Source organism: Trachinotus anak, unplaced genomic scaffold (genome assembly GCF_046630095.1).
Source record: "Trachinotus anak isolate AG129_WGS33_773 ecotype Australia unplaced genomic scaffold, CSIRO_AGI_Tana_v1 ptg000010l, whole genome shotgun sequence".
Lineage (NCBI taxonomy): Eukaryota > Metazoa > Chordata > Actinopteri > Carangiformes > Carangidae > Trachinotus > Trachinotus anak.
Window position 1 is genome coordinate 14,708,598 of NW_027273861.1, and position 20,232 is coordinate 14,728,829.

Below are 20,232 nucleotides of genomic sequence, written 5' to 3' on the forward strand. Positions count from 1 at the left end.
TGTTTGAAAAAATGATATGTGAAATGATAGCTTAGTGTTTTGGGAATACAGATTTGAACCATTTAGTAGGAAACAGGATGATGCAGCTTGAATCTTCAATCTTTTCAATCTCAGGTTTCAACAGTACTGAGACAAAGATCCGGACACCTGATGGGAAAGTTTGGAAGGAGGAAGACTTTCATAACCTCAGCAGAGAAATATACAGGGACTTGTCACGACAGTTTGCTGGTAACCACAGACACAAACTTTTTCTTCTCACTGCCATCATTCCTTATTTGTCGAATTTACTGTTATGGCCAGAATGTCACAGTTTTTTTGTTTTTCTTTGTTTGTTTGCTTTACCTGGACTTACTTCAGAGTTGAATTATATGTGGAAAATGGCAGTGATTGATGATCTCTGACATGCTTGGTCCCTGTATGCTCCTGTTTTGAATGAGAACTGTTTGTCAGTGTTGCTTTGTAGCTTATTCTCTGCATGTTACGTCTTTGCACAGAGAGCACCAGATCCAGGCATCAGCAGCAGAGGGAACAGAGAGCAGACCGGTCCAAAGAGAGGAGGCCTCCCAAACCAGTCAGGAAGGTCCACAGAGCTGCCCCTGCCTCTGACCTAAATGCAAAACCAGGTATAATAATCCTCTTTTATGTGTGAGGGCCAACCCACCCTCTGATCTATTTTTAATTAGTGAGTGTAGGAAAGCTAAGCATGTGGAACATTCTGGCAGGTTTTTGTCATGGGTCAGTGAATACGCTCTGTAAGTGTTGAACCATCTCTGTGATCAGAGCGTTTTTCTCAACTGGCTTTGCTGGCTAATGTCTGACCTATGAGTTAGCTGTACCATTACTTATAGATTGATTATAGATTAGATGTTTTGTGGTGATTTTACCCTACACACATGCTCTCGCTGCTTTCAGTTCAGTAATGATTTGGTGATCTCTTTGCTTAGCCATTTGGTAAATCTAAACACATTGAGTATAAGATAGTTTGATTCTATGCTAACTTTGTTTACATGCAAGATAAACATCAAATAATCCAAATATGATTTTTTTCATTTTAATTCAAATGGGTTAATGTCATAAATGCCACAAAGAGACAGCAAACACCAGTGTTTGGACTACCTGTATTGGGTGTATTCTTTCCATGCACTCATTGTCCCATATTGGCCTGTGTGTGTTCCAGTACATGAACTAGAGCTGTTGCTGGCTTTTTAGGCTCTGTTAAGACTCTAATCCCTGAAGAAATGTCTAGTATGTATGACATGCAGTTTGTGACATGCACGTAGCATATAGACACCCACACAGAAGACTCATAGCTACATGTTGTGGTAACCTGGATGTAGTGTACCTCTGACAGCTGGGAAAACAACCCTCTCCTCATTCATAAAGATTGTTCCAAAGGCACACATGTAAACATGATTACGAGCTATCTGGACCTCTATCTGTGTAGACATGGACATAAAGAAAGGCATTTGTTTAGTATGTAATGATATTAGTATGTTGTGATCACTCAATGAACGTAATCAGTTTAATTACAAAACCTGTTGAAATATACAGTACAGAGGGTGAGATCTCCATATCCTGAAAACTGACTGTAAAATACCAAGTGTTCTAGCTCTCTTTCACAGGGTCCCTGGCGTTGTCTTGTGTTCCTTCCAACTTTTGTATTGCCTCTCAAGTTTGGCTGGTCTCTGTTTCATGTTGGCAAAGTACTATAAATAGCCTTCTGAAATCTGTGGCCAGGTTCAGTTGGCTCATCCACCCAGTACAAACAGCTGCTTGGTTCGTGAATGTACAGCTTCATTACCAGGAACTGCAATTTAGTGTAATACAGTCAGAGTGAAAAGTGCTCTAGAGATTATTCCAAATAAAGACAGATAACTGCCAATGCTCTGAGCACCACAAACGCAACTCTGCTCAGACTCATTGTACTGGGTTGTTGGTATAAACAGAGAAACAGAGATTGGCAGAGGAGCTGTGTGTGATGAAAGCAAATGTATCTGCCATGTTGTTTATTGGGGCAAGTAAAGTAAACTTAGTCTGAGACTCATTTTCATTTTAATGTTACTAGGTTTGTGTTGAGTGACCATTTTATTTGGTCTGAATGAAGCTATGCACTTTGTCTATCGAATACTTTTCTTCTATGTCTTCCATTTTCCAGTATTTCCATTTATTTATGTTCAAGTGAGTTTGCTCCTTCGGGGCATGTCAGTCTACATACATGCAGTATATGGTAGCACATGCAGTTATGTTCCATGAGCTACAGTATTGAATTGCAATGCACTTGAGTGACAACATCAAAGGTGTTAAATTTCTGTTTCTCTGCAGTGATTAGCCCTGCATCATGGCGGGACGGCCAGAAGCTGGTTAAGATGGTACTGGGTCCAGTTCCCAAGCTGCCCAGGGAGGAGGACAGACCCCATCAAGCTGATAGACTGGGCAGAACAGGTGGGACCTGGTGACCTAAGCTCTTACCCTTTATATGGATGCCACTACATCCCTGTCTATATTGCTATGATAGCCCATTTCATTATACCATCAGCCAAGTCAGTTTACCTATAACCCATTTATCTCTGCTGTAAGCATTTTTCCAATGGTGTTCTTGCAGTAGAAAGAAAGTAAAAAGAACATAGACCACAATAGGGTTAAAGGACTTTCCTTAAACATTTTAGCTTGACTTCAAAAATGTCCTCTCTGTATTATTCATGTCCAGTGGCATGTAGGACAAGACTTAATCACCGAAGTGTAAATTAGGTTTCACTCTTGACTGTCAATCTTCCCCCTCCCCCATCTTGTGTCCTCATTTCACTCAAATCTGTTTTCTCGAGTTGCTATTGATCTTTAACATTAAACATACGTTTCAGCTTTGGGTGCTGGTACCTCTAATTTATCCATCCATGTAATTGGAAGATATTATAAAATAAATTATCCCTTGTTTCTTTTTAGGGTTTTTGCTTGTCTGAGACTCACAGTTAGACGGACAACAGTGCTGGCCAAAGGAATATCAATAAATAAAGAGTCTATGGCTGCTGCTGTACTCACACATTCATAAATTCTGTCTCACACTCTCTCATACACACACGCACTATCAATATCTGCCTCTCTTTTTTGCTAGCTGCATCTGTACTGGGCATCATTGACCGGAAGGAATAGAGATTGACTAGCTGTTCTGGTTGGATGCACAATTAGACATGGCCTGATTTCCAGAGGTTGCTCCCAGTGCAGGCGGCATGTACTCTGGGAATGGCAGAGTGGGGAAGGGCGAGGCAATGAGCCTCACTGCAGCGATGTTCTAAAAAAACACTGTCTGGATTAGATGCTGTAAAATCTAGATGGGAATTTTCAGTTTGGCCCAGATTAGAGTTGCTATGGCAAGACTGCCCCCAAAGCTCTGTCTGGGTCTTTTTTTTTTTTGCTGCAGTCACATGTTTTTTGAGCTGTGATGAACCTGTTTATTACAGACATGACATTGATCATAGACCAACAATAGAGCAGTTTATTGAATTTTAGAGTTAAAAATGTAAAAACTAGTCACAAACTCATACTTCTAATTAAATATGAATCATGGGGCAATGTAGACATTTTTTGTGTTATATCAAAATAGCTTAAAACTTTGTCTAGTATTGAAGCTGTTAAGCAGCATGCTCTGTGTCATGTGTGTGTATGTTAGTTTCCGCTATCAAGTTGATTACACTTACCAACTGCAACATGCCTTTCTGTAAATGTCCACCAGCTCCCCGTCACCGCTCCAGTTCTGACCCACGCTCAGAATCGAACCGTCGATCTCGCCCTAACAGCACAGAAAGGCCTCACAGTGGTTCTAAAAGCCACTCCACAACTACATCTACCCCCTTGTCTGCAACTCAGGAAAGGGCACCAGTGGGTGTAAGTGCAGACCTGTTGTCAGCAGACATTCAGGGGATACTTGATGACCTTCAGCTGGAGTGTAAAGCAGCTGAGAGGGAGGAAAGAGCCCGGCAAAGGTCCCGGGGTGGCATCAACAGTAGGAGAGGGAGAGGTGGATCAGGGTCACGAACAAGGACTCCAGTGTCTGCTTGGGGAACCACTGTGACCACAGGTGCTTCCTCAAGAGGATGCCGCAGCGCCAGCCCCACTACACATCGACCAGAGGCTCCCAACATGGTCGATGCAGGGTGCAAAAAGCGACACTATGATGCAGATACCGTTCGCCAGTACATTGCGCGGCAGCAAGAGGAGAGAAAAAGGCGTCAGGCAGAGGAGAAGAGGGCGCTGAGGGAGGAGACGGAGAGGAGAAACCAGAGACTGCAGGAGCTCTACAAGAAGCAAAGAGAAGTCGCTAAAACAGTGGCCCTTCCCAGCGAGGCACCTGTGGCCCCTGTGCAAAAGCGACTACAGGAGACCTACAACAAACTGCTGCTGGAGGAGACCGAGCTAGGCGAAGAGACCACACAGACGCATCCTGCTGCTGCTCCTAGTGAAATGGTACATACAAGTAAAACACGGTCACCTTATTAATACATGAAAGCTGTACTGAGTAGAATGAGTAATGAAGTTATCACATGTGTAAGAAAATAAATCACATGGATTTTTAAAGTGTGTTAATGTGTTCTTCCACAGAGACCAATGTACCAGCCCTCTGGAGAGTCAGACAAAGAAAACAAAAGACTAGATGCACCACAGAGCCCTTCGAGCAGTGATAGATCTTTGAATGATCAGCTGCCTCCTCCATTATCCAGGTACACACATACACACAAAACTACCTGCTGTGCTCACTAATTCTCCACAATAACAACCTCCCCTACACTCAGTTTATCCACACTGATAAAAAACAAACAACTCTCTGCAAGGACTCACAGTCTTCTAACTCTTGGAAATAATGTTTGTGCAGAATCACCTGACTGCATCAAACAGAGAAGCTGTTTGTTTTCAGATGCTTGTTTTTTATGAATACCCCTTGCAAGTGCCCCAGAAGCCTTTTTTCCTCTGTATTTTTGTGGAGGATTACACAAAAACACTGTTTTTTATAGTCACTGCTTTAATTTTAGACGTGTAAAAGAACATCTTCAATAACTTACTATAAATAAAGATCCATCCATTAGCTATACCACTTATCCTTATAGGGTCCTTATAGGCTCATGGTGTGCTGGAGCCAATCCCAGCTGTGCGCACGTTGAGTGCACAGGAACTAAAGATGATGGTGTATAATGATGTTACATGTGAAACACTAGAGCAGGATCATTGTGCTCTGTATCATTAACAGTTACATTTAGTTGTATTTCCAGGGGAAGGCAGACACAAATGTCAAGGAAAAATAGTTTTTACATTGCACTTGCAAACATTATGGGTATGCAAAATGAAAGTTCTCTTGTTTGCTTGCATACAAGCAAACATAATGAAAACATCTATCTTATTTTGATAATTGATTTAAAACAGGCTGTTCATATATTTTTCTCTTTCCTTTCAACTTCTCCATTCCTTGTTGCTTTCACTGTTACAGGAATGATCTGGATGTTGGAGTTGCCTCTTTGCTTCAGCCTGACCACCTGGGCCCTGCTGTTCGACCTACAACTGGCCCTAGCAGCAGTTTGCTAGCTCCTTTTGGTGACCGTCTTCTCTCTCAGCTTCTCAGGCTGGAGACAGCAGTGGCTGCTGGTAACATCAAGAACACCCAGCGGCCAGCTGCAGCACCTTCCAACAGGTCACATTCCAAGATGTCCCGCATTGAGGCCATCAAGGCCACAGCAGCATCCCTCTCCGACCGTATAGAGAGTGAGGCACGGAAGCTTGCTGGGGAAGGGATCAACTACGGTACAGCAACTTCAATGGACATGGATGCTATTTTTGCTCCTCGTGCCTCTCTGGCTAATCTTGACGATAGATGCTGGGCAGAAACAGCTGCCATGGAAAATAATGACATGCCATTAAGGGTACAGAGGATTTTGACTAGCACAGGTCATAGTTCATATGATAGCAAAGCTCTCCCAGGAGCAGGTAATCTGCACACCCTCAGGGGACAGAAAGAAAGGAGCGGTACACACACCAATTTGACCAATCACCAAATCATTTCTAGTGATTTAACAGGTCCCATTCTCAACAGTTACACACAAGAAAGGAGAAAGTTAGTCAGTGACTTGGAGAAGGTAGAAATGGTGGATAAAATGGCACAGAGGAGAGTCTATGACAGGGAGGAGAATCAGACAGATCTCCATGACTCAAGTGCCAGTTCCATCAGTGAGGGCCCCTTACTGAGTGAAGGGAGTTTTTCACAGGATGAGGCAAGCCCTCCTCATCCCTCCTTCAATCATGTACCGCGACCAGCAAATCACCTGGAGGGAGTAGACTACTGTGCCAGTCAAAGAAGGGATTACCAGCGGCTGTCTGAATTCCAGAGGGAGGCAGCAAGGTGCTCAGCCCTCACCTCACCGTTTGCTCAGCATGGCAACAGTAAAGCAGCCTGGGAAGAGCTGAATAAAGGAAGCCCTTTAAGTGTAATCAACATTTTCACTAAGAACCTTCATGGCCATGTTCAAGGTTAGTTTACATATGAGCACCTTTCCATTCAGAGGACAATATGTTGAATTTTCTGTACTTGATAAGGCAAACTTTGTCTTGTCTGACAAAATCCCCAATGTCAGTGGTTTTCTGATCAACTGAGGAAGTCATTTTTTTCTTGTTTTAATATTAATTGTTGTATTTGTAGTTGTAAAATATAGAAAAGAAGAAAGAATTAGTGAGAATGTTGCAGTTACTTTGTATCTATGGGTAAGCGTCTAATAAAAATATAACAGTAAGAGCTGCACAGAATGTTGTATTGAAACTGTAGTGGTCATACTAACAATAGGTACAACATGCTGACTGTCAGTCTAGACAGTATCATGAATATTTATCGTATGTTTTGTTTCCACCTTGTCCCATAGTGAATGAGAGGAGCTCTCCCTCTGCCCATTCTTTGCACTCTGGTAATGGCCCCGGAGAGACAGCAGTCTATGAAGATGACTTTGTGTCATCGCATAGCAGCAGAGCCACCGGCCAATTAAGAAGAGGCTCCAATTCACCCAGGTAAAAGGAAAAAAATGCACATGTGTTTTAGAGTAACCACTAGGTGGCATTGGTGTCACACATATTGAAAGCTCATGCAACCCTCTCAGACAGCAATCCTCCTTTGTATTCATGAGTTGACAGATTTTTCCTTGAAGCCTTTTTAGAATGAGGATAAGTACAAACACGAGCCTCACTGTGTCTGTTTGTTTATTTTTTGTGTTGTATCAAAGATCCTGAATTTCTTCCACAAGTGTTTTGACCATACCTCTCTGTCCCCTCTCTGTCTGTAGTGTGAACAATCACTTTGAGGAGCTGATGAGGAGGTCTCCCTATGAGAAAAGTACAGGAGGCACCAACTCCCACCATTCATCCTTTCACTCATCTATTCACTCACCACATCTGTCTTCCGGTTCACCATCAGGCTCCTCACCCCTCTCTAAGCACTCTACCAGAAAAAGAGGTGTGAATCAATATTTTTGCACAATTTCCTGAATTTTCAACATTTTTAAGCCTCTGTGGCAGAGACAGCCAAGGCTGGAGGCATAATGTTTTCAGGTTGTCTGTCTGTCCATCCCATTCTTGTGAACACGATATCTCACTGATGCCTTAAGGGAATGCCTTCAAATTTGGCAGAAATGTCTATTGGGAGGATGAACTGATTAGATTTTGCTGGTCAAGGACACAGTGACCTCACAGAACATGTTTTTGGCCATAACTCACAAATTCATGCTAATTATGATACAATTTAACACAAATGTCTATGAGGATGCAATGCTGAAGTCATAACATTTTATATCCAAATGGTCAAAGGTCAACTTCAGCGTGACATCATAATGTTCTGCAAAAACACTTCTGGTCACTATTCATTGGCATAGGTATACAATCGTGAGGTGGTAATTCTCATTTTAATTAAAAATGAATTAAATGAAATTCTCCCTGTATGGTCATATGCTGTGTTTTTGCAGTCACAAATCCCTCTGGTGTACAGCATAACAATATAACTCCATCCCTCTGCAGGCACAGCATCAGACCAGAGTGATGCCACTCTGGTGGAAGAGCAGAGAAGCTCCTGCTCACCCCCCTCAGAGACATTATCATCTAACTCCAGAAAGAGAGGCTCAGACAAAAGCTCTGCCCACAGCCAGGCCAAGAGTGTCCACACCAGTGATACTCTAGGAGACACTTCAGGGCATTCTCATCAAAGGTAATAATGAGACTACATCAAAGAAAGGGGGTTTTTATTTTTGGTTTAGTTGAGTGGTGTAATAGTTGAACATTTTTTTCCTTCTGGGTTTTCAGTGACCTTCAGTATGACACACTTTGTGGGTGTAGATAGGTGGTGCTGTTGGTCTACTTTGGCAAATTTTTATACTGTTTTTCCTTTTAGGGTCATATCATGTCAAAGCATGATTATATTTCTTTATTTACTGGTGCTTTTTCATTTATCACATTTTGTGATCAGTTGAAACTTCAGTTTCAGTTTTTAAAAATGTTTAAAGTAATGTTGAAATTAACATGTAAAGAGACACCAGCCGCACTGTTTCTTACACAGTATTTCCAACCTAAACTCCTAAATGGAATTTTAAGGTCTATGAGTACTCAGGGATGAATGGGATCTTTTCAGCTTTTGGTCATCTCAGTCATTGCTGTTTCAACCTCTCAAAAACTTCCACTTGGTATTTACTGTAATTACCCAAAGGTTAATTTATCTGGCCATGACCAATTGCTAAACTACACTAAAAGAGCCCAAGTGGAGGCTGCCAGTGCAAACAGTCTTGTAGCTTGCTGTTCTTTTGAGGGCCTGAGGGTTTAAGCAGCCGTGCAGTGCTCAGCAACAGGAGGAGGCTGCAATTCGACCCAAGACAGAAAACAGTGGTTATTTTGTTTTGGGGGCCCGCAGGGTGGTTGGTCAGGTCAGCCAGCTTCACCGCAGCTTGGGCCTGCTGCCATAGGAAGGGAGAATGTTTTTGGTTTTTTTTTCTTTTAATCTCAGAGCCGAGTAGTAACATTTGAGCCCTCTAATGGTATTCTGAAGCTCAGGTGGCAGATTCCTGCCATTCTGTGGAGTCTGTTTGTCTTAAAGGCAAGAGATTCAGACAGGATTGTATCCTTAGCACCATTTACATAGCATCTTTTTGTTTTGCTTTGGTGGTGACAATGACTTTAAAAAAAATATATATATATTTCTTTAAGAACAGCACTTGTGCCTCTATAGCTGTCAGTGAGTCCTTTAGGCTTCTGGCAGATTGCACTCCTATCTGTTTAAGATCATGGTAATAAATTATTACTATTATCACCATTATTATAATAATAATTATTAATTGAATCTGATTGTTATAATTTAAGAAATAAAGGGACCATTGTCTACTATCCTTAATGGGGAAGTAACAGTATATCATGATCTCGTTAGACATCGTCTTGGCCTCTGATCTTCTCTGAGCAGCACAATATAGCCATTCATAGTCTGGGCCTCTCACAGCAGGGTTATGCTGCCTCATTCAGTCCAAGGGTTCGCAGAGACATGGGGCCTCTCTTTATCATTTGCTCAGCCTGCTTCACTGTAGGGCTTGCAACATGCCATTGAGCTGTGCATGATTTAAAAACCTATTTTAAAACTATGCCTTAAAATTGATTTCATATTTTATGTTACACCAGGTACCACTTACCATTTTTTACATGTCAAATGTCAGTTTTTAATATTTCAGCTTAGTCAGTCAGTGCTGTACAATGCTTATGTCTTAATATGTTTTATATCTTCATGTATTAATTTTACCTCTGATATCTGTAGAGTCCTCCCCCTAAACCTGTGAACTGAACCTCTTCAACCTCCAAAATAAAAGAATACCAACTTAAAAAGAGATCTTATTTTGTTCAATCTTGAAACCACACTGATAATCAACATTTCATTACTTTTTAATTTCATTTCTAGTTCGGGACTGGATGGTAAGAAGTCGTCAGCGGCCAGGCCCAAACACACTTCTCCCACTGGCTCTCCAGACCCTGGCTCTCCTCCAGGAGCAGAGTCTTCCAGTGAGCCTGTAAGAGGTGCTTCTCTTGGGGCAAATAATATGAACACAGGCTCCACAGCTCGCAGTGGTAAAGTAGAGACCAGGACAACAGGTAAATAATACTCATATCAATATATTAACAGATATTATGTGACACAGAACATTATTGCAGAAAAAATGGATGATATGAATCATATTAGACAGATTTTTTTTCTGTCTGGTTGCACAGATGCATACATAACTTAAGCACACTCCCACTCGACCCTTCCCTTTCTCCCAGGTGAACTACAGTATTCACCTGCTGTCCTACAGCAGCGTATGGCAGCAGAGCTCCAGTACCTGGAGTCTGTCGAAGAGTCAGTCCGACAGCTTGGTGACATGGAGAAGCTCATGGGTGTGTCCATGGCTCAGCAGGAGAGCGCGTCATTGGCACAAATGCTCAAGGTAAAGGAGGATTTTTCTTGCTGACAGTAGTAAAAATGATGTGTAGTATTAGTTGTAGTACTAGTAGTAGTAGCAACTTCACCTGGATGCTCTGCTGTGTATTTAGTTGTGTCTATAGTCTTTTCATACTAGAAGTTTATTATTGTGAAACAATAAAACAAGAGTTAAATTGAATTAAACCCACCTTAGTTTCTGACAGATGCCACAAAAAGATGATTTGACATTTTGTAAAAAGCTAAATATTTTGATGGCTGTAGGACTACATGTAATCTAAGTGTGCTTATGTATGAATGTGGGATGAGTTACAACATTAGTTGCTCACTGTTGTAAATATTATTATATTTAACTTAGTAATAGTGAAAACAAAAATATGAACCATGTAGACTGTATACATAATGTAAAACAAACAGGGCTGTACTGTATTTGTCATTGGCAGTAATTTACTTTGAGACCCCACAGTATCGGCCTTTATATAATGAACCTCATCAGTATAAATATACTTCATTAATTTTGCTTATTAGGAACTTGATTTAACTGCTGTTGCTGGATAACATTTACATGATAAACACTTGAAAGAGCTTTTTTGGCCTCTATAAATTTCTGTGACTTACTGCCTTACTGTAATGAGTCTGTATTGTTGTACTTATCGAGCTGCTTTGTGAACTTTGACACTGCAGGCCAAGCAGCAGCGCCATGAGCGTGACCTCTATGAACTGAAGATCAAGGCTGAAAGAGAAGCCCTGGAGACAAAGCTACAGCTGGAGGAAAATCGGCAGAGAGTGGCCAGGGTACAACCATGCAGATCACGCACACTTCCCCTCAGTAACAATATATATGTGTATTTGTAGATGACCCATACAGTGTCTGTTTCCTCACCATTTGATGTACAAGATATGGTTGCTCTTATTTTTCTGTGTGTATGATGTGTGTGTATGGTTTCCTCCAGGCTCATATAGTACTGCAGGAAAGTTTGGCAGTGACTCAAAGAGAGACTTTGGAAGGCCTCCAGGAGGCAACTACTAAGATGATGAGTCAACAGGCTGAGGCAGCACGGTACACAGCCGATGCTGCCCGACACATCAAGGAGGTTAGCAATCACTGCCTTCCCCTCTCCCTGGAAAACAGCCTGTGTCTTCATTTTGTAACAAAAGCTGATTGATTGTTGAGTTACAGTAAAGAAATAACAATAAATGCAAAAGAGAAAAGCATAATTTCCGATGTAAGACTCACCAAATCAAATATTTGATCTGTGCATAATCCCATCTGTCAGATGACAGACTTGGCGCGGTCGCAGATAGCAGGAGCTTTGGTTGTCCCCCCTGTTGCAACCGATTCCTCCATGTTGGACCAGCGGGAAGAAGAGGAGGGCTCCTATACGAAGCAGCAGCAAGATAAAGCTGACTCTGACAGGTACAGTGAAAACACACCCCCTCAGTTTTTGAGCAACACATACTGTTTTTCAATGTGAATGGCTTTTAACATCTCCAGCTGTGTTGCAAATTTGTGTCATCACCCGTGTGTGTTATGACGCACATCTTATATTCCTAAATTGCTGACAGTTTAAATTCAGAGTGTACTACATCACAGCACCACAAAGTGGCCTTCTGTTATCACTCCAAGCGTTTTAAGCATTTACCACTGAGAGCTAAAGTTAGTATTTGACCTAAATATATCAAGTGTCCCTTCTGTGCTCTCTCACAGCTTCCAGAGTGAGGTGTCGAGCAGGAGGACCAGACCAGAGGAACCTCTGTCCTCACTGAACAGTCACAGTCACTCTGACTCTCTGTCCTTCAGAAGACCCAACCTCAGGTACCAGTCAGGCCTCTCATGTAGCTCTAATTTCATTGTTTACATTCAGAATTTGGAAGAGAAAGCAAAAGAGACAATAAATCTTTTTCTTCTCTCTTCAGTGGAACAGACTCTAGCAGCTTCCATAGCCCGTCGCATGGCTCCTCAGACCACAGAGATCAGACAGGAAAAGGAGGAGAGGGGAAATGGAGGAAGGTGGGAGCTGAGGGGAGGACAGATAGGGAAGCAGGCAGCAGCTCCATAGAGGAGGAAGCTCCTACGGCAGCAAATGACTCCCTCTGCAGTGACAGCATCCCTTCTGTAGTGGATGAGAAAGGTACTGGGTGGCAAGCACAGTTTGAAAAGTTGACATGTGCTTGCTTGTGTGTCTGTGTCTGTTTTGTGTGTGTGTGTGTGTATGTGTGTGTGTGTGTGTGTATATATATATATATATATATATATATATATATATATATATATATATATATATATATATATATATATATATATATATATATATAAAATAAAAAATTAGTATTTGCCTCATATTTATTCAACAGTAAGTGGACACTGACACAGAGTTGTCAGCACTACAGCTAGAGAAATTGTGAAAACGTTATTGCTATCATTTAATCCGTACCAAGACAGTGGATGTCATTGAAAACTTAGTGTTTACTGATCTTATGTTATTTGTGGCCCCCCAGGAGATAGTACATCAGTGGCAACAGAGTACTCTCTAAAGTTTGATGAGTCCATGACAGAGGATGAGATAGAGGAGCGATCATTCCGCTCTCTGCTGCCATCTGAAGCGCACCGCCGTGGAACTATGGAGAGAAAGTCCCGCAACCACGAGGAATCAGAGGATGATAGTGCCAGTCACAACACAACAATGATTTCAGGGGCACACAGTATCTTGAAGGTGAGAGGGCAGTGTAGTCATACAAACATTTGACCACTGACAGTATGATTTATCCCCTCAAGAGTGTTGATTCTTTTCCTTCTCACCCCCTTTAATCTATTTTCCATTTCACTTGTCCCTTGCAGCAAATCTTAACCTTTTCACCTTTGTTCTCCTGCAGTCTCAAGATGCAAACATGGCCTTCTCTGGTGGACAGGACAGCTTTTCCCAGTTCACCATGGACATGGTGCGTCAATACATGAAGGACGAGGAGGTAAGACTGCAGCACCAGAGCTCTCTGCTGCGTCTTCGCCAGAAGGCTCTCAAAGAGAAGACAAGAACTGAGCTGGCCTGGCTAGAGCACCAGAAAAAGAGACTGAGGGACAAGGGAGAGGATGACAAAATGCCACCAATCAGGAAGAAGCAGAGAGGCCTTCTGATGAAACTACAGCAGGAACAGGTATCTGGGGGTGGACACATAATGACATTAAGTGACACTTAAGTTTTGGATTGCAGTTTGATCCTAACCATTACTAACTAACCAACCTTCTGTCCCGTGTTCCCAGGCTGAGATCAAGCGTCTTCAGGAGGCCAACAAAGCAGCGAGGAAGGAAAGGCAGCTGTTGCTGAAGCAACAGGAGGAGATTGAGCGGATGAGAAATTCTACACTCAGACTGAAGGAGCGTCTCAAGTGTGCCGGGGTTGACGCACCACCTGTAAGTAATGCAGTCACTAACCACCTCCACAGGCTACACAGGGGAGGTTTCAGTCCACTATTGTTTGTTACGCAGAAACAGAATCTCATTTAAATAAATAAATAAAACACACACTTAATTGTAGAACATGCTGCCATGTTCATCTTATGCCTTTTCTTAATTGGCTTCACTAATTATTTGCCTGTTTGTGTGTGTCTGTTTATACATCCTCCAGGAGACTCCTGTGTCAGAAACACCAGTGTCAGAGCCAGCCTCCCCCAACATAAGACATGCTGTGGACAACCGCAGCCCCTCTCCCTCGCTTTCTATCTCGGGAAGTGAGACTAGCAGCATCATGCAGAAGCTTAAGAAGATGCGCACTCACATGGATGAGAAGTAAAGACTTTCATTTCATTTTTCATATATTCATTGTGTTATTGACAGTTTTGCCAGCAAATATCCAAGTCGTGCTTCTTTATCTGTTTTTAGTAGTGCTTTCTGTAGGTGTGTCCTGCTGCCATTCATTCCACTTGTGATTTGCTTCTTTCATTCCTTTTATTTTATAAAAACAATAGGAATACCCTGATCAAGTTTTATACCCGTTTTATTAGCTTTTTTAGTTTTTATTTTATTTTTGGCGCTGATCACATCCAGGGGCCAGGAGTATGTGCTGAAACATAACACTGCTGTACAGTGCACACTTGGCCTCTAGTCTTGGCATATACAGGGTTGAATTAAAATTAGTGAATCAGTTTAGATATTTTTAATAGTCGAAAGCTTTGCATGAAGTGCTTTCTTTTTTCAATTCATTCCACCATGCTCAAAAAAGTCAGACATTCTCAAATTCTATACTAAGTTTATACATTAAGAATCAACTAACCTCATGGAAACTAACAGTCATATCCTTGCATGCCATCTTCGCTTGCTGTCTGAAGTGCTTTGAATGTGTGGATGTGAAGATAAGCATGCTCCATGTTCTTCTCCCTCCAGACTAGACTAGCATCCACACTCTCTACAGCAATACTCCCTGTAACCTTTTAAACCTATAACACTACTTAATAGGAGGATCTGTACTAAGAGTTATCTGATGCTCTCTTAAAAAAATGTCAGAAAGTAAGAACATCAAGCAAAATAAAGTCCTAACTGTTGAATAACTGTAACACTATGTAATCTTAATATTGAAACTTTCAGTTGCAGAGGCATGATTGACAAGACCAATGTACGTTGTGCTTATTACATCAACCTCCTCTTGTGTTGACCAGTTACTGTACGTGGTTGGAGTTCCTGTTGGTCCTGTGAGGTTTTAGACTCTGCTAAGGGTCAGGTGATTTTAGAGCCTCTCGTGACAAGGTTGCTCCAACAAGTAGGTTAATTGTTCTGGGGTTTAGGATTGGCCAAACTTCAATACCACAGTAGCATTTCAACAATTTTTAGGTCTAGATCTGTTTAAATTTATACTGGCAACACTAATAGCAACACAATTTTGATTAGCTTCTGTTCATTTTTATACATTATGAAGTTCAAAATCACAAGAATTAATTAACTAAGATGATCAAACAAAAACATAAAACCTATTAACTTTCTGTTTATTTTTGTGTCAGATCATGTATTTATTAGCTTGCTTGCTTGCCATGATCCTTTTTAATAATCTGTTAAGTGCCTCTTCCCTCTGTCATTGTCTGTCACTGCTATTGTGTTGTTGATCCAAGCTAAACACACTAACAATCTAAAGCTGTAACTGTTACCTCACACTTTAATTTATTTAAGAATCAGGGTAACTGGTGAATCTGTCACCATCTACCTTAAGCCCCTCCATAAGCAGGAGCAGCAGTGATCATACCCCACCCTCTATACTTGATGCCCACACACTACTTTAACTGTGCGTCTTCTCCCAAAACAGTCATTTAAAAGTCACCCTTTTCTAACAGAGGTCTGGCAGACTGACGCCTTCAGTGCAATAAAACCACATTTGCTCATATCGCTCTTCTCTCTCCCTTTCTCTCTACTTGTCTTTTCCCTCTGTGTCTCTTGTGTTTTTAATGCCCCCCTCCACCTACATTGTGTGTGTGTGTTGTACATGTCCACACCCACGTTTGTGTGACACTTTGTCTGTTGCGTGCTTGTATGTTGTAGACACTGCTCTCCTGTCCACTACTTCTTCTCTGTGTTCACGGCCCACCACTGGGCCTCCCTCAGTGTCTGTCTTCCCAACCTCCACCCTAAATTCCAGCTCTTTATCTACAACCAGTTGGTCAGGTACTGTACAGTGATCTCTACCTTTTCCCCAGCACCTCCACCCAGCTCTGCCCTGCCTCACCTCCCACTTCCCACCCCATGGAACATGCTTGTGTTCATCCACTGGCACGGGGACCCTGTGTGGGTGGGATGGTGAATGACGAGTGATTGGATGTGTCAGTTTGTTTGGGTTTTCTGTGAGCTTTTCAGAAGTTTTTTAACTTCCAGGATGGACTTTGTGGTGGGAGGAATTTGAGTAAGAGTTTGAAAAGTGCCCAAGGAAAGCTTCTTGACTAAAATAAGCTAAACCTTTGACAACTTCACTTTGAATTTAAAATAGTTGTTATGCTAGTTTTCAGTATTTGTGTTGCCAGTGAGGTAAATGATGCATTGTTCCCACTGGAGGTATTAAAGCACACTGGTTGAGTTTAACACAATGAGGAAGAAGAAGGTCAAAGGTTATGTTTATTAAAGAGGAGCCTTCCTTGTTGGATGGAAATCTCAGACTCAAAGCTGGGATTTCACTAATTTCTGTGGTGTTTAATATGCGACTCTTCCCCTCTTTATTTCTTGCCTTTTGAATTAAATGATAAATAAGTTGCCGTGCATCTCCCCTCTCCCTTTGTAGCTGCTGGCTGGTCTGTTGCGGACCAGTTCTTGATATAAAATGTTTTCAGATTAAACCACACTATGACTTGGAAGTAACAGACCAGAGATGGAGTGGTCTATCTCTTTAATGAGCCCAGTAAATCTTAACTAGCCCTCTTTATTAGGTAACTGTTGCATAGGATGGGATAATAAGTACAGATGGTCATTGCCTTTAATACAGTTTGGGAATGCACTAAAAGAACCCCCCACTCTGACTCTTCAGTATCTGGCCTGTCATCAGTATACATTAGGTCAAGAGAAAGGCCTGTAAATTAGATTAAGGCTAAATAATACTGCACTGTAATGGCACCCATAGCTGTGGGAGACCCCATTACACAACAGCTATACCTGACTGCACTTTGTTTTGAGATATGTACTTTATGTATGTATAAAGAGTGTATGTTGAATTTTAGAATTGAAAATTCTTTTGCTTTTGCAACACATTGTGTTTTAGTCATGTTGTCCTCATTGATAGGGGAGAACAGTAAATGGAAGTCGTACTAAAGACACTCAGATGTAACTCTCTATGCTTGGGTTTTTTTCTCCAGTAACTGCTAAATATGTTTGAGGTGTTCGTGTGTGTGTGACTGCACCCAATCAATGTTGAACTTCTGGGTTCCAGTCTGTTGCATGAATCTGACATCTTCACTATAATTTCCCAACTCTTCTTTTCTCCTGAGTGACATGTCTTTTTTTTTTTTTCTCTTAAATTTGATGGGTGCTTGTACACTTTAATATTTGGATGACTATTGTAGGCATGGATTGGGTATGTATGTGTGTGTTTGCTTCTGTGAGTGTAAGACAGATGTTTGAGGTGAGTTTGCTGTGAAAACTAGATCTCCAGGTGATTTGGGTCTGCTTGCTTCTGCGAGGTCATGTTAACCACCCCTTATGCTAAATGTCTACTTCTCTTCTCTCCCTCATCACTGCCACCTTATTTTCTCCCTCACCACCCGTCTTCTTCATGCCTCTATCTTCATCGTCTTTTCTCCTCACCATTATCTACAATCTCCCTTTTTAATCTCTTCCTCTACTCCTTTTCTCATCTCTCTTTGCTTTTTTCCCTTTCATCTTTACCCTTACGTTCCCCAGGTTCCTGACCAAGCGGGAGCAGCAGCTGATGCAGAGGCGTCGCCATGCTGAGGAGCTGCTGCAGTGGAAACAGCGGCTGGACCAGGAGGAGGCAGAGGTCCGTAGGATGGAGAGAGAGGCCCTGGCTGTCTGGGACAGACAGACACCTCGGGACAAGGATCGTGACGTGTCAGAGAGTCAGAAAAGTGAGATCTCCGACATCAGTCCAAGTCACCATCAAAGCTCAGAGCCTAGAACTGACAGTGAAAAAGGTGAAGTAACCAGTTTCTTTCATTTTCAAGTGTATGGCAAGCTTCTGCAAGGTTTAAAGTAAAAAAAATAAAATAAATAAAGGAATGGCATTTTGAAATGCAAAGTAGGATACATCCTGCATTTTGGGAATAATGTCAAAATCAATCTAGACAAATAAAAATGACTTAATGTTTATGTGTTTAACTTGTAGAGTATGTCAGTGAGGGCGACTGCTCCTCAGTGACACCTGAATTCAGTATACACACAGAGGGATTGGGGTCCCAGCAACCAGGAAGCCCCTCCTCAGCAGAACCTGTGTCAGTCCCTGAAACACCTTTGGCCTCCGTGCAGAGCAGCCCTGCGAATTACACCCAAGACTTAGCTTCAGCTTCACCATCACCAAGCAGACAAGTATGCATAAATGTGGTTATCTTTCCTTTGTGTATTTCAGTCTTTGATGGTGGAGGAGTTAATTTTGAGTGTAAATATGGCTCCAAGCTCCAAAACTGACAAAGTGTAAGATTGCAATTATGAGCGGGTTTCAGTCAACTTCATTCCGAAAAATGCTTTTTAGATACTGTTGGGTTTATTTGTAGTCTTTAATTAATCTGTTGAAAAAACACAAAACTTTCCATTTTTGTGAGGGTCGTGCAATTGAGTAACTGCCCATTTGTTAGTTTACTGGCCTTGTAAAATATTAATCCAGGCACACCTCTATCCATTAATCTGACTGTTATGTCCGGAAGTGATATTCATTTCTCTTCCCCTCCTCCTCCTGTTTAGTCTGTCCAGTCTTCTGCATTCAAAGGCAGCCACAGCCCTGCTGCCTCTCCTTCAGATGGCAGCAGCAGCAAAACCAAGATGCAGCTTCGCTCCTCCTCCTGGACCACCAACCAGGCCCACACTCAGCCAACTGAACCCCCCATGGCCAAGCAGACTGGTGAGTAACCCAATGGCTGAATACACACACTCTAAACATATAATGTTTTTGGAGTGTATAATAGTTCCTGATAGTTCTCAGAGAAGATAGAAGGAGTAAAGAAGAGAGAGTGGACATAATGCAGCTATATTGCTGGCACCATGTAGTCAGGCATAATGTGATGCTGCCAGGAATACATTATGCAAGCACTTCCCTGATACTGAACCTGCTTAGCTGTGTGATAGAAGGAGAGAACACTTTGCATTGCACTTAGTTATCACACAAGCAAAGGCAGTTTTGCTGGCCTGGTAGTGTAGCTGAATGTTTCATTTTTGGGCCACTGTTTAAACCTTAAAACCTTTCTCTAAATCTTTATAATACTGTTTGTTCATTGTGTGCTAACCAAAGCAACATGCGCAAAAATGAACTTTACACATTCTCCGTAAAGAAAATGTACACTAATCCCCAAAGAACTGTGTTGGAACTGAGTTTGAGTGGGCACAGAGTTGGATTATACATTGCTAATCAGAGGTCTGGCACTGGTTTCACATTCTAACTGTGATTTATCATCTAAATTTGCCTTCAGAACCCATTTCAGACCAGAGTGACATAGAGTCTCGTATCAAGGCCCTGAAGGAAGAACTCAGAAAACGAAAGTTTATGGCCTACCAGCTGAAGAAAGAGCAAAAGAAGAGGCACAAGGAGCGCCTGAAGGCAAAGGAGGCCAGCCTGCTGAAGCAGCTGGAGGTAAATGTGTGTTTTTAGGCTTATAGGTGGTTGTTTTTTTAGGGTTTTTTTTTTTTCACGTTTAGGCTACATTGTCTGATTGCATGTTTGTGTATTCATCCATGTATGAGTATATTTATGATATCTTAACTGTTATTTCCCCTTATATTTTCAGACCTATAACAACTTCATTGAGAAAACTAAGGCAGAACTGAACAAGGAACCGGACTCAACACCTGATACAAAGTCTGAGATCAAGGATTTCACATCAGTTGCAGATCAGTCCAGTATTAAAACTCCTACTAACAGGTACCAAAATCAGCTGCTGTCCATACTCTTGCCTCGTGCTTTTACTGTAATATGGATTATATAAGAGCAGTTCTCAGTTTATGAAAATCCCTCTTTCTTAGGTCTGGAACCAGCCAAGTGTCTGATTCTGAAAGGACACGAATTGATGCTTCTTTGGATCACAGTGAGTGATACTAATATATAATTTTATACTGATTTTATAATACATCATAAGTAATATAT

The 20,232-nt window shown here is 41.7% G+C and overlaps 1 protein-coding gene across 2 annotated transcripts in view; it reads left to right on the forward strand.

The window, feature by feature from the left end:
* Positions 1-20,232, forward strand: part of cep350 (centrosomal protein 350) — a 33,811-nt gene that overhangs the window by 5,364 nt on the left and 8,215 nt on the right. The window contains exons 7-33 of one of the 2 annotated variants that reach the window (XM_071487809.1): positions 115-228; positions 495-623; positions 2,323-2,442; positions 3,728-4,458; positions 4,594-4,712; positions 5,474-6,507; positions 6,894-7,035; positions 7,308-7,477; positions 8,035-8,221; positions 9,947-10,137; positions 10,306-10,469; positions 11,147-11,257; positions 11,416-11,556; positions 11,740-11,879; positions 12,171-12,278; positions 12,380-12,594; positions 12,962-13,176; positions 13,337-13,615; positions 13,722-13,871; positions 14,086-14,246; positions 15,984-16,106; positions 17,826-18,076; positions 18,268-18,467; positions 18,840-18,996; positions 19,562-19,722; positions 19,877-20,010; positions 20,112-20,173. In XM_071487809.1, coding sequence (XP_071343910.1) covers positions 115-228; positions 495-623; positions 2,323-2,442; positions 3,728-4,458; positions 4,594-4,712; positions 5,474-6,507; positions 6,894-7,035; positions 7,308-7,477; positions 8,035-8,221; positions 9,947-10,137; positions 10,306-10,469; positions 11,147-11,257; positions 11,416-11,556; positions 11,740-11,879; positions 12,171-12,278; positions 12,380-12,594; positions 12,962-13,176; positions 13,337-13,615; positions 13,722-13,871; positions 14,086-14,246; positions 15,984-16,106; positions 17,826-18,076; positions 18,268-18,467; positions 18,840-18,996; positions 19,562-19,722; positions 19,877-20,010; positions 20,112-20,173 — 5,709 coding nt within the window. The remainder of the gene's footprint in view (positions 1-114; positions 229-494; positions 624-2,322; positions 2,443-3,727; positions 4,459-4,593; positions 4,713-5,473; positions 6,508-6,893; positions 7,036-7,307; positions 7,478-8,034; positions 8,222-9,946; positions 10,138-10,305; positions 10,470-11,146; positions 11,258-11,415; positions 11,557-11,739; positions 11,880-12,170; positions 12,279-12,379; positions 12,595-12,961; positions 13,177-13,336; positions 13,616-13,721; positions 13,872-14,085; positions 14,247-15,983; positions 16,107-17,825; positions 18,077-18,267; positions 18,468-18,839; positions 18,997-19,561; positions 19,723-19,876; positions 20,011-20,111; positions 20,174-20,232) is intronic. The other variant, XM_071487810.1, reaches the window with a different exon arrangement.